Source organism: Aspergillus viridinutans, assembly GCF_018404265.1.
Source record: "Aspergillus viridinutans IFM 47045 DNA, scaffold_10, whole genome shotgun sequence".
In the NCBI taxonomy this organism is placed as follows: Eukaryota; Fungi; Ascomycota; class Eurotiomycetes; order Eurotiales; family Aspergillaceae; genus Aspergillus; species Aspergillus viridinutans.
The window spans coordinates 1,289,842-1,302,894 of NW_025091226.1; the positions used below are offsets into that span (position 1 = coordinate 1,289,842).

General features: G+C 51.1%; 3 protein-coding genes across 3 annotated transcripts; 2 read left to right on the plus strand and 1 right to left on the minus strand.

The window, feature by feature from the left end:
• Positions 1-1,336: 1,336 nt before the first annotated feature.
• On the plus strand, positions 1,337-5,329 carry Aspvir_002118 (uncharacterized protein; the record flags this gene model as incomplete). Its single annotated transcript, XM_043273719.1, has 1 exon — positions 1,337-5,329. One exon carries the CDS (start codon positions 1,337-1,339, stop codon positions 5,327-5,329), a length of 3,993 nt encoding a protein of 1,330 aa, XP_043129654.1.
• A 1,279-nt stretch (positions 5,330-6,608) lies between these two features.
• Positions 6,609-9,327, minus strand: Aspvir_002119 (Pet127 family protein; the record flags this gene model as incomplete). The annotated part of the gene is made up of 5 exons (XM_043273720.1): positions 6,609-8,280; positions 8,343-8,406; positions 8,465-8,636; positions 8,691-9,026; positions 9,121-9,327. 5 exons carry the CDS (start codon positions 9,325-9,327, stop codon positions 6,609-6,611), a joined length of 2,451 nt encoding a protein of 816 aa, XP_043129655.1.
• A 1,016-nt stretch (positions 9,328-10,343) lies between these two features.
• On the plus strand, positions 10,344-12,944 carry ade1 (bifunctional aminoimidazole ribotide synthase/glycinamide ribotide synthase; the record flags this gene model as incomplete). The annotated part of the gene is made up of 3 exons (XM_043273721.1): positions 10,344-10,623; positions 10,700-11,227; positions 11,293-12,944. 3 exons carry the CDS (start codon positions 10,344-10,346, stop codon positions 12,942-12,944), a joined length of 2,460 nt encoding a protein of 819 aa, XP_043129656.1.
• Positions 12,945-13,053: the final 109 nt, after the last annotated feature.

Consider the following 13,053-nt stretch of genomic DNA (forward strand, 5'->3'; position numbering starts at 1 on the left):
TTTTGCCATCAGCATCACCATGAGGCATTGATCGTCCTTGACTGTTCTCGTCTTGCCGCCAGGGCTGTTTGCAGCAGTAACTTGTAACTTGTACCACTCGTACGTAACTGATAAAAAAAAAGAAGAGGGTAAATAAACATACCTAGTAAAATTGCTTAGTTACATGATTCCACGCTGACATCATTCTTGTTGTCAATCAGCAAATCGAATGACAGCGATCTTTTGGACTCTGTATTAGGTAGCATTATGTAGATAGATACTCCGCAGTAATTGACTAACAGTCGCCATTTATATCGAGTTATCGTACCTCTCTATTATTCTTGTCATCTTTATTGAATCACTTGCTTATACTATTAAGATAGCCAACCACCATCCATCTCCATCCATTGTTTCCTCCCCTCTGGTTCTGACGTTGGAGTCTTGTTCCTGGTCCTCTTATTTCGTTCCTGTTCCTGATTAAATTTTCCCCTGTTCTTATCGTACTCCAATACCTTACCTTCACATCTCATTATCATATCCCCCTCCTCCAGTATTGCAAGTCAGTACTAGTCGATTCATTCCTCTTGACCGCTGTTGGCTGCTTTCGTGTTCATCTGCTTCCCTTTCCGGCGCTTCATCCGCTGCTTCTGTTCTTCTGATTCTCTCTGGGCGGTTATCGTCTCTCTGCTCCTCTTGTCTCATTGTAACCTTCCACGTACCATTCATTCTTTTGTTTTTTCTGTTCTCCTTCTGGTGATCAATTCAGTTAGTGGTTGCCTTGAGCTCCTAGGAAAGTTGTGGACTTCGATATTTTTTTTTATTTCTTTTTTACACTTCTCTTAACCATTTCCGATTGTTTATTAAAATCTCTGAGGACTACCTCCAAGCTACAGTACTTGGCCTCAAGTACCACTGTCCTCGCCGTAGCTCCGGTGCTTCCCCTCAGTCTACCAATTGCTTCTCATGGCGCCTTGAACGGACTGCTGTATGTTCCACCTCTTCTTCTCCTTTCCCTCTTCTTCCCTCTCCCTAATTAGTCTGCTTTTCCCTCGTTTTCCTTCTCCCATTTTCCCTGCTCCACAGGACCACTGGCTGAGCTAGTTTCATGGTCCGAAAAATCATGCTGTCACTATCTACTACTAGCCGGTCTCTATCCAATATGCATGCCCGTCATTACCATGTGGTGACACTCAGCTAACTTGGTTCTTCTGCGCTTCTCTCCTAGTGAGAACGACGTTGATGTCGTCGATGTGAGGACTTTTCACTCCTTTAATATTTTCCCTTACACTCGTTATTTCTCTTTTGCTACGCTTGCCTTGGATCTGAACCTATTCCAATTTATCCGCTCCTCCCCGCCATGGCCGACAGCTTGGGGAAGAAAGAGCGCAGAAAAAGCCTGAGCGTGTTTAGCCCGTCGTCGACGACCTCAATTCTGTCCGGTTCCGCGATTACCCACGATCGATCGCCCTCAGATGATGTCAACGTTCTCAAGAAGAAGAACCGACGAAATTCCGGGTTTTTTGGTGTCCGGAACACCAGCCCAGCAAGAGCTCCGGGCAACAATGCTCAGCATTGGCCCAGCACGGTCGAATCGGAATCAACGGCAGCCTGCATAGCGTCGACACATACAATAATAGTCCCGGAGACCACTCGTTCCCGACGTAAATCCCTGCAGAAAAGGCGCACGTCTGTCTTTGGTTCCTTACGATCGCTTCATTCACTGGATGACGATGAAAAGTCTCTCGGGCGCGTAAAAGGTTCGCCCGTTGACGATGAAGACGCCTTTGCGTCTCGAAATGGAATCGGTTCGGTTATTCTGCATCATGGGGCGATCCAGACGACAGGGGGCATGTGGAGGAAGAAAAGTCAGTACCTGGTCCTCACGGATACGCATCTCGTTCGGTTCAAGAGTCAGAGCAAAGCTGCGGAGATGTTCTCCTCAATCCCTGCGTCCTATACGCGGTCCCCGGCAATGAATCGCCAATCAATCGCCTCAATTAACTCGTTGCAAGAACCCCAGCTTGCTGCTCCCAACGATGCCTCTACGGGAATCCCTCTGAATAGCATCATCGCAGTCTACTTGTTGGACGACGGGAGACCTTCCTCAATGGTCGAAGTTGCCTATCTGGACGAGCGGCTGCACAAGGCTGCTTTCATCCAGATGCAAACGCCAGACGTCCAGGAACTTAACCTGTGGATGATAGGAATTCGTTCAGCAGCGGAAATGACCCGTAATGCGGATCCTCTACCCTTCGACCAGAAGTCGATCGAGTGCGTGGCCCGGATGCTCGAATACGAGAGAGATTACGACCCTGAAACGTTTCGTGTGTTTCGGGTCATCCAGATGGCCTCCAGTAGCAAGTCTACCACACGGGCCTCATCGGATGACCTCACCAAGCTTTCCCCCACCGGGTGCTATCTCGCCTTGGGTTCGCATAAACTTCACTTAATACCTTTACACAAAATCTCCAGTCGCTCTTCCGTTGTTTCGATGTCCGATCTGGAAACCGCAACATCTTTCGGCTTGATGAATCTGACCAGTTTATCAATGGAATGGGGCGACGATAGCCTCCATCTGACGTTTCGGCTTCCGCTTCGCAAACAATTCTCGGTCTTCCTAGCTTCGGTACATTCGCTCGAGGTTGCTTTCTGGATAAGGCAACAGACGGAGTTTTTGCGTCCGTTGTGGCTCCGGCAGCCATACGATTTTATCGTGCCTCGCGATTTGAACCATGAGAGCAATTACCCTCCTGTCAGCTTGGACGAAGACTACGGTTGCTTTGATCGGACGCTGGTCGCCTATTCCGCCAGTTATGATATCGACACCTCTAACATTCGCTATACGATTGACATGCAATGTGACAATGCGCCCTGCTTCAGACTTTTGCCGCCCGCTTCCCCCCAGCGCCAGAAATACACGGCGTTAGAGCTCATTGCCGTCTTACGAGCTCTTCGGTACAACGAGTCTTTCTGCTCTATCTCATTTAGCAGGGTCAGCTTGGATGCGCTCCAGAGTGTTCGTGATTTCCATGGAGTGGACAAAGACGCTCTCCTCACTCGCTCCGGCTCTCCCATTCACATTCCCGGCCAAGAGAATTTATCAATGTTGTCGCAAGAGATTCGGGCGTTGGCCCTGAAAAGCACGTACCTCAAACGGCTTGACTTTTCCTACACGTTGAGTCGCACGCCCAGGTCTGATAGTGAGAGTCACGATCCAGGATGTGGAATTCCTGAAGCCCTTTTCCCCATCTGCCGCCGGGAGCTCACGAGCGTCGACTGTGTTGCGCTCAATGGAATCAGGCTGGGAGATTCAGATCTCGACTACTTAGTCGACGCTGCCTCGCAGAAAGGGAGTCATTTACGTGCATTGGAAGTAGGACACTGCGGCCTGACCGTTCACGACATTGATCTTCTTCTTTCGACACTCGTTACTCAAGCCTCTACGCTAGAGGCCATCGACCTTTCTGGTATACAGGGCCGTTTGGGACCCAACTTACTCCAACAGTACCTCGGGCACTTTGGCAATCTGAAAAAATTTGATCTCTCACGCATCTCCCGAACTTCGGGCCCGGAACCGCTGATCAGCCCAGAGACTCTGTTCAGATGGCGGCTGCAGGAGCTTTCTCTGAGTGGAACTGCAGTGAACAGAGAGACTGTCGATGCGATAGCTACTTATCTGGCCAGCGATCAATCTCGCGACCTACGTGTACTTCGGCTTGACCAGTGTGGATTGACAGGGCAGGATGTTGCCATTTTTCTGCACTCAGTAGCTATGGTTGGTGCGCCTAGGGATCTGCATCTTTATGTCAGTGAAAACCGCCTAGACCTTGGTTGTTCGTATCTTTTCGACGCCATATCCCAAAACAAGACACCGTCGCATCTTTCAATGAGGATGATTGACTTTAAGAGGGAAGAGCAATTTCAGGAACTCGTGGAAGCTCTCAGAATAAACCGGACCCTGAAATATCTCGACATCTCCAAAGCCTCACTGCCGTATGACGCCGGCCCGGAGACGTGCAGATCGCTCCAATTGATGTTCGAGGAGAACAACACATTGGAAGACCTCGATATCAGCGGAGAGAGTGCACACTTGGATGTGGCACGGTTTGGTATTGGGCTCAACCTGGCCTTGACCGGCTTGAAAAAGAATAAGTCCCTCAAGGTCTTGAAGATAGAGCACCAGAAACTTGGATTTCAAGGCGCGAGCACTTTGGCCTCCGTGCTGGAGGAGAACACCTGCCTGCGGGAAGTCCACTGTGAGAACAACGACATCAATTTGCAATCGTTCACTGTCCTGGTCAACGGACTCCAGCGAAACAGGACAACCTTGAATCTCTCTACCATGGACCGCGACCGGGTTCAGTCCCTCGATAAATTCCGGCGGGAGATTGAGAACGTGAAGCGTGATCTGAGCCACGCGCAGAGCTCCACTTCGAGCTCTATTCGCCGCTCGATCCACGCTGCCATCCATGTCAAGAATACGACGGTTGGGAATAAGCTGTCCAAGCATTCCTCAGCGGCAAACCCTACTCATTCTATGACCTCGCCATCTTTGGGCTCAGCGTCGACCACCGCCGTGCAAGCTTCCCATGCAATGGATCACGATGTCGAGATTATTCTGCGATCTTTGAATCAAAAATGGGACTCGGAGGTTGCGCGTCTGCGTCGCTATCTCTTTCGGAACTACAACGTGGCCAATGGAATCGACAATGGCTACGACGATGCCGCTAGTGATGGCCGGCCGGCTACGGCGGCTAGCTTTGGGACGATGCTGGAAAATTTGAAACTGAGTGTTTCGGAACTTGGCAACGAGAAACCTACGATATCTCAGACCAGCTTGCAGGCAACACCACCACCTGAAGCGAAGGTCGACCCTCCAACGCCATCAACTGCCAGTGCAGAAAGCAAGAGCAGCCATCTGGACATCTTCAAGAGCCTCGACGCGGATAGTGGCTTTCGAGCCGAACTGGGCGATCGACCACAGACAGCTGGTGTCGTGCTACCGCACCACGGGTTTGCAGGCTTGCCACCAGAGTACTCTACCTCTGATGCACCCTCGGCGCGCTTGGCAGTGCCGGTTCCCGCAATCCCATCAGTTACAGTCAAACCTAACAGCGTCCGAAGCGCCCGCAGCTCGAGCTCCGTGTCCACGAGCGCGGGTACTACAGTGAGTTCACGTAGTGCGTACGGCACAGCTTCCTCCACCCTGAGGGGCTTCCTCAGCAAAGGCATATCGAAAGATCGGCGCGGTCTTGATAAATTGAAACCTGGGCCTCTTTGTGTCTCTAGTGATGTACCTCCCCAGCTGGATTGGACACCACCTCAACTAGAACTACGCGGGTTTCGATAGATGATGGTGTCCACAGACCCCCAAAGCCGCGAAGTTTGATGATCTTGTCTGGACTCGCTTGAACTCATGCATCATCTTCCAAGCCGGTTCTAGGAGACCTCTATTCGAAAGGACACATTATGAATTGTGTAGCACAATTTGTTCCTGGATATCCGAGAACAGTTACTTTTCTTCTTTCATTTTGCTTCTTTCTTCGTTTCTCTCTCTTGGCTGAGCCTGCCTGTCCTTACAATCCAGCCCATCTGTGATCTGAGCCATTCACCGCGCTCCTGGAAGCGAATTCGTGGATCACCATGGCTGCATATTTTGAACACAATTGCCTGGACCAATTCTCTCTTAACTTCTGCTCCTTGCCCCCTTTTTTTCGCATTTTTCCCACTTTCTTTTGGCGCTTGCTTGATTTTCAACGGATATCCCTTCCGAGTCATTGCGCTTTTTTGTTCTTTTTCTTTTTTTTTGTTCCTATCAAGGCGTCTACCAAAGGCTGAAGGTGAGCATCACATGGATCTGCGAGTTTGGCGCATGGACTTGGTGCGCGATTTGTCTCATTTGTTTGTAACATGCTACTTCTAGCGCAAATGCACATCTCCTCGGCGTTTTGCTTTTCACTCTCTTCTTTTCCCGTTTGCCGATCTTTGTGTCTTTTCCCTTTACGGCATGGAATTCTGATGATCCTAATTGATAATGTCATAGAGTTGTTGTGTGTCTCGAAAGCTGCGTGCTGTCTCGAGATAAGGCTCTGTTGAATACTATGATATCTTTTTCCTACGAATTCTGTATTTAGATAGCATTCATGTATGAATATATATTCTAGATTATCAAATTCTTCCCGTTTCAGATCTCGAAGGTGTTGTAGTTTCAGTCAGCGAAGCTGTTTTCTCTTCAACTTGAGTCTGTTCTGCGACAGGTGCCATCACCAGCGCAGTATTACCAGACACAGCTAGAAACACAAGAGATTACCTTTCTGGCACTAAGCTATGAATCAGGAGGTATCTTAAAATATGCCCAAATTGTTCAGAAATTGAGGTGACCAAAATACATGTTTATACAGAGAGTCGTACACTATTACGTTGCTTGAGAATAACCATAAACGCCGTTATATGATACCAAAGACGCAGGCCGGGAGCCCAGAAATGCAGGGCGGTTTCTCCTTCTCTTGGAACAGTGGTCGAAGTACACATCAAGGGAGAAACCGAATGACAAGCTCAAACCCAGAAAGAAGGTATATGATTAAAAATGCTGAATGTCGCTACCGCACGCGGGATGCGAAGACGATTGACTAGACCGCATCGCTCAGAACGACGATTCCTCGCTTCCTGTCGAGTGCGTCCTCCTTCTGGCGGAACTCGCGGCCCTGCCGGGAGAGCTCCCGCAGTTTACGGATATATACATTGGCTGCGACGCCGCTCTCGCCCTCTCCGCGGATTGCAAGGGCCTTTGCCCGGCGGTTCTGGCATGCGGTGTATAAGGATTGCGCTTGCGGCTGTTTCACCTCGGTCAGCTCCCAATGGACCGTCCACTTGTCGGACGCTGTGAAATTGCTCGGCCGCTCGATGTAGTAGCCGTTCATTTTGTTCTTGATCACGAGGGTCATGGCAAGCAAGTCCCGCTCCGGCGCTCCCTGGCCTTGCTCCGCGGATGTGTCTTGAGACTCCGAGGCAGGCGATCCGTCTGAAGTTGCCGATGTCTCTTGATCGACATTGGATGTAGTGGAAATTTCCTGCGGCGACCCCTCTTCCTTATCGCTCGATTCATCAGTCTTGTCCTTTGCCGGGGTGGTTGGCTGGCTTCCCGCTTTGAGATCTGATGGAGCGTGTGTAGTAGGTTTTATACGCTCTTCTGAGGGTAGGTTGAGAATGCGTCGCTGGTACGCCTCGATTTCTTCCTCGTTCTTCGTTTGAATGGCGTGGATTTCGTCATCGGTGACCGGCTCCGCGAAGATGTACATGAACGGCGTCTGCGCATCTCGGGTCTCAAAATGGAATCGCAAAGACCTCTTTGGAAACTTTTCGGTGGCTTTGTCAAGGATCTTGTTCCATAATGCTAGACTGAGTTGAAATTCGGTATCGCCCAGTGTAGTGTCGGACTGACCGTGCAAAGTCTGGTCCATTTCCGGCAAACTGACGTACTGAAATCCAAAGATACGCTCAATATTATGGAAGGCGACGAAGATGCCATCCATACGACCAATTCGTACTTGGAGAGAGTACTTCAAGAATGCAGCTCGAATCATGTCAAAGAATTCGCGCTCATAGGACTCGTAGCCGCCGAAGCGATGGCGAATCTCGTAACCGAGGCCATGTTCAAAGTTGCGTACGTCCATACGGATGGACACGACCGCTCGGGTCTTCAGATCGAACATTCCAGTTCCCGGAAGCCTGGGATCATAAGCGTCCAATTGAGATCTCATGACGAAATCGCCCATTGTCGAATAATGGTAGGCCTCGGGAACAGCCTGTTCTTCTTCCGCAGAAATTTTGTTCGTGCTGGTCCTCCTGTATCGTTCAAAATCCTCCTTGGGTAGAGTGAGAAGTTTCTCTAATGACTTGCCAAGGTTCATCAGAATGTTGGCAGACTCAAACTCTTTATCGGCATCAATGGCGTATACACCGTCTTGATAGCGGAGAAACATGGCTGCCGGCGCTCGCAAAAGACGTGTAAATGTACGCAACTTATCTGGGAAGCCCTGTGACATGTTTCGGGCGTCGATTGGTCTCCACGAAGAGAGCAGGTAATGGAAATGAGAAAGTACCGAGGTCATGCTGGACGATGAGCCCACGTACTTTTTCTTCTCTTTTGCTGCAATTCGCCGAAGAGTCTCGTCCCTGGACGATGTAATGTATTCCTTGAGTGCATCAAAATCGAATTCAGTGACAGGCATGATGGAGCCCAGATACGGATCGAAGTTGAAGACGCGGGATCGAGGATCACGGAGATGATAGACACCCGGACTTAAGGGACAAACTGTTAGCTCACCCTCGCGACTTGAAGACTAGGTTCGGATGTTACTTACTTGAACAAGACTCTGTCAAGACCGAATGACAATCGAGGAACCGAAGGGGTCTGAATTTTCAGAGCTTTGCATCAATGAGCTACATACTCTAAAGTACGTTGAAGGAGGAATAAAACACGTACGGGTGATAGACAACTCTTCGGAATGCAATACACCAGAATGTCGGCCCAGTGCAGAGCGCGCAACCGCCGACAAAGTTTCGATGGTTTCTCTGGACCCGGGAGTTGTACCTCTGCAATCCAGGAGAGACACAACCGACTGAAGAGAGGACTGAATACGGGCAGTGCTGTCCTCCTAGACTGTGGGTCAGCTACAGAGCGAACTGCAAAACGAAATGCTGTAACTCACCTCGCCTTGGAATGGAGCGCCTGGATCCTCCGATTTCGCTTTTTCCAATGCGGAGAGCTCATCTCGCTTGAGCTTCGCCGTCACTGTCCGTCGTTTCTGAATTGGTGGACCAGTGTCTGGTGCAGTACTTCCACGTCTCCTTTTTGTAGTTTCCGTAGGTACTTTGTCTTCTTCGTCGCGTTCGTCGCGAAGCAATTGGATGATCGTTTCCTGAAGCTGAAGGGACGGGGATGCGCTGGCACTGGTTGAATGTACTCTGCGAACAACGGAGTCCGTGACATCCTGTAGACCCTTTCTCTTTTTCTTCTTTTTCTTCTTCGTTGGTGGGGAATCGCCCTTGGGGGAAATGAAAAATCAGCAGCTAGATCTAGGAGTAAAGCGAGTCTTCGGGCGTAGCTGGCTTCAGAGCCAGTACGAGGAAGAATGATACCTTATCGGAAGTTGCAGGAGCGCTTGAAGCGCCCTTCGCAGGAGTGTTTCCATCGGAAGCCTGGTCATCGCCAGATTTAGCGCGTGATAGAGGCGAGCTGTAGAACTGGCGCAACCGGGGACGAGCTCCGAGTCCCTGAGCTAAACAGGATAAGCAGACATGTTCGCGGAGAGGGTCTTTCAAAGACCGCAGGGAGGTCCGAAACATCCAGTCCAGATGTATCGCAGAATGCTTGTCGAGGCAGTTAAGTCTGTCCGCTCAATTGATTTGATGTGTGGAGGTCAGTCAACGCTGTAAACGCGAGAACTTGAAGCGTCTCCAGGGTCTTTTTGGCTTTTTCTGCCGGTTGGCGTTCACCGCCCTTGCTCTACTGATAACAGTTCAGATAGGCCGATGAAGATGATGCACGGAGTAGCTCTCTATGGGTGGACGATGATCTTTGCTCGGTGCTTTTTGTTGAGGGAGTGACTGTTTGAAAGAATTAATAACGTGCAGATTGGCATATCAAAAGCTGCTGTACGAACTCAGGATATTACTCAGTGATAAAACTGCTACGTGCAATAGAGTAGTAATAGTGTAGAGGTCTCTGGAACCTCTTTGCACCTTCACAATCTAAAGTACTTTTGAATATCTCAGTGACAACCCTTCAAATAACGACTATTCCACTGACTGTAGCGAGCAATTGACCGGATACATCTCCTGGTATAGCCATCGGAAGCTGAGGGCAATCCGCGCATCGCCAAATCCGGGGTCGGAAGGGAAAAAGAGGGCCCGCCGGCCCGCGACGAGAAAAAAAAAAAGATGCGGTGCCTTTTGGGAGAATCTGTGGAAAGCTTCTTTTCCCAACAGCCACATTATCTGCTGTCAACGCAGTTCGATCTCAAGTCAATTCTCTCAAGAGGTGAGCAATTTCTTGCTTTTCGTTATCCTAGTGTCTGTCGTGATTATCTTGTCCATCCTCTGCCAATTGTGAACATGCAATGAGTGAGGGGCACCTGGCTAGTGCCCCTCCGAGCGGTTCATGATTGTCTGTCGTCGATGAGTGCTGATCCGACTCAATTTCTCTGCGCTGGGAACATGATCTACTTCATCTCTGAATATGGCTGCGCGTTTGGTCTTGCGTCAGAGCAATTGGAGAAATTACAGCCTTCCTCACCACCTTCTCGATAGACCGCTAACATGACTCATACCTTTCAGGTTTGCTCGAGAAAACTGCATCCAAGATGGCTCAAGAACAACTGCGCGTCCTTGTGGTCGGCAACGGTGGACGCGAACATGCGTATGCCTGGAAGCTGAGCCAATCTCCCCTCGTCGATATCGTCTACGTCGCTCCAGGCAATGGTGGTACTGCTCAGGGCGCCTCCAGCAAGATTACCAACGCCAACGTTAAGGGAGACGATTACCCTGGCCTTGTGGACTTTGCGCAGAAAAATGGTGTCAACTTGGTCGTTCCTGGGCCTGAGGCGCCCCTTGTGGACGGCATTCAAGGCTATTTCCAGGCAGGTGGGTGTTTGTTCCCTGCCGGACCCTCTGGGTGATACTTAAGAGTATGGGACATGCCTATTGACGTCCATGACAGTTGGAATTAGATGCTTTGGGCCTTCCAAGGCTGCAGCCCGCATGGAGGGATCCAAGACCTTCTCCAAGGACTTCATGAAGCGCCACAACATCCCCACCGCCGCATACCAGAACTTCTACGAATATGAGCCCGCACGTCAGTACCTTGACTCTGTGAACCACAACGTTGTCATCAAGGCAGATGGATTGGCAGCTGGTAAAGGTGTTATTATCCCTCAGACCAAGGAGGAGGCCCACAAAGCGCTCCGCGAAATGATGCTGGATCATCAGTTTGGAGATGCTGGTAATGAGGTTGTTATCGAGGAGTATCTTGAGGGTGACGAACTCAGTATCCTCACCTTCAGCGACGGCTATACAATTCGCTCCCTCCCTCCTGCACAGGATCACAAGCGAATCTTCGATGGTGACCAGGGTCCTAACACCGGCGGAATGGGCTGCTATGCTCCAACTCCCATCTCATCAAAGGAGGTCCTGGAGGAGATCGACCGCACCATTGTGCAGCCAACGGTTGACGGCATGAGAAAGGATGGTTCGTCCTAATTTCACCCACTTCGAGCTTTGTCGGATGTATGCTAATAAGTTTGATGAAATCAGGCTTCCCCTTTGTGGGTATCCTCTTCACCGGTCTGATGATGACCAAGGACGGCCCTAAGGTCCTCGAATACAATGTCCGTGGCGGAGACCCAGAGACCCAGACCTTGCTTCCGTTGCTCAGCGATGATACCGACCTGGCCCAGATCATGATTGCCTGCACTGAACACTGGCTTGACGGTGTGGACATCAAGATCAAGCCCAACTTCTCCACCACTGTGATTGCCGTAGCTGGTGGTTACCCCGGTTCCTACGCCAAGGGCAAGGCAATCACTGTGGATGCGGCACCTGAAGACACATTGATCTTCCATGCCGGCACGAAACTTTCCGGCAACGAACTGCAGACCAACGGTGGCCGTGTTATTGCTTCCACCGCTACTGCATCCACCCTCGAGGAAGCACTCCGCAAGAGTTACGCTGGCATTTCGACAATTCACTTTGAAGACATGTTCTACCGCAAGGATATTGCGCACCGTGCCTTCAGACAGAGAGACGCAGCTGCTTCCCAGCAACAGCAGTCTCTCACCTATGCCTCTGCTGGTGTGTCCATCGACGCTGGCAATGATCTCGTCAACAAGATTAAGAGCTGTGTTGCTCGTACGAAGCGACCTGGCACGGACGCAGTGATCGGTGGCTTCGGAGGACTCTTCTCCCTTGCCGCCGCCAACTCTGCCTACCACCCTGAATCCCCCACTCTGATCGGAGCGATCGATGGCGTCGGAACCAAGTTAAAGATTGCCCACACTGTGGGTGTGCACGACACCGTGGGAATCGATCTGGTTGCCATGAACGTCAACGACTTGGTTGTCCAGGGTGCTGAGCCCCTCTTCTTCCTTGACTGCTACTCTTGTGGCAAGCTGGCCGTCGAGACCGCTGCCGCCTTTGTCACCGGTGTCGCGGACGGTTGCGTGCAGGCAGGCTGTGCCTTGATCGGCGGTGAAACCGCCGAGATGCCAGGCCTCTTTGTCGACGAGACCTACGACGCCGTTGGTGCCGCCGTCGGTGCCATCAACACCACCGGTAAGAACGCCCGGTCCATCCTTCCGGCCACCTCTGCCATGCAAGCCGGTGATGTCCTGCTCGCGTTGGCCTCCTCTGGCCCTCACTCCAACGGATACTCGTTGGTCCGCAAGATCGTCGAGAGATCCGGACTGAACTACAACGACCCTGCCCCCTTCGCCATACCTTTCTCTTCCTCTTCCTCCGAATCTCTGACCCTGGGCCGCGCCCTCCTCACCCCTACCCGCATCTACGTCAAGCCCATCCTGAAGGCTCTGTCAATCCCGCCCTCCAACAGCGCCAGTGGTTCCTCCGCCGTCAAGGGTCTCGCCCACATCACCGGCGGCGGTCTGGTCGAGAACGTGCCCCGCATGCTTCCTTCGACCCTCTCGGCACACATCAACGTCTCCGCCTGGCAACTGCCCCCCGTCTTCGCCTGGCTCAAGAAGAACGGCAACGTCACCGCCACCGAGATGGCACGCGCCTTCAACTGCGGTGTCGGCATGGTCATCGTGGTCGAGAAGGGATCCGAGGCCGCGGTCAAGGAACTCTTCGAGAAGGAGGGTGAAGTTGTCTACCAAGTCGGTGAACTCAAGCCCCGGCAGGACGGCGAGGAAGGTTGTGTACTTGAGGGCTTACAGACCTGGGATGCTTGATACTGCTTCCGGGGAAAAAAACAAGAATTCCTTTCCCTTTCTTACGTACTATATCTTACGACATGCTCTCTGAAAGTTTTGATTATCTATATTTTCGTTGACGACAACT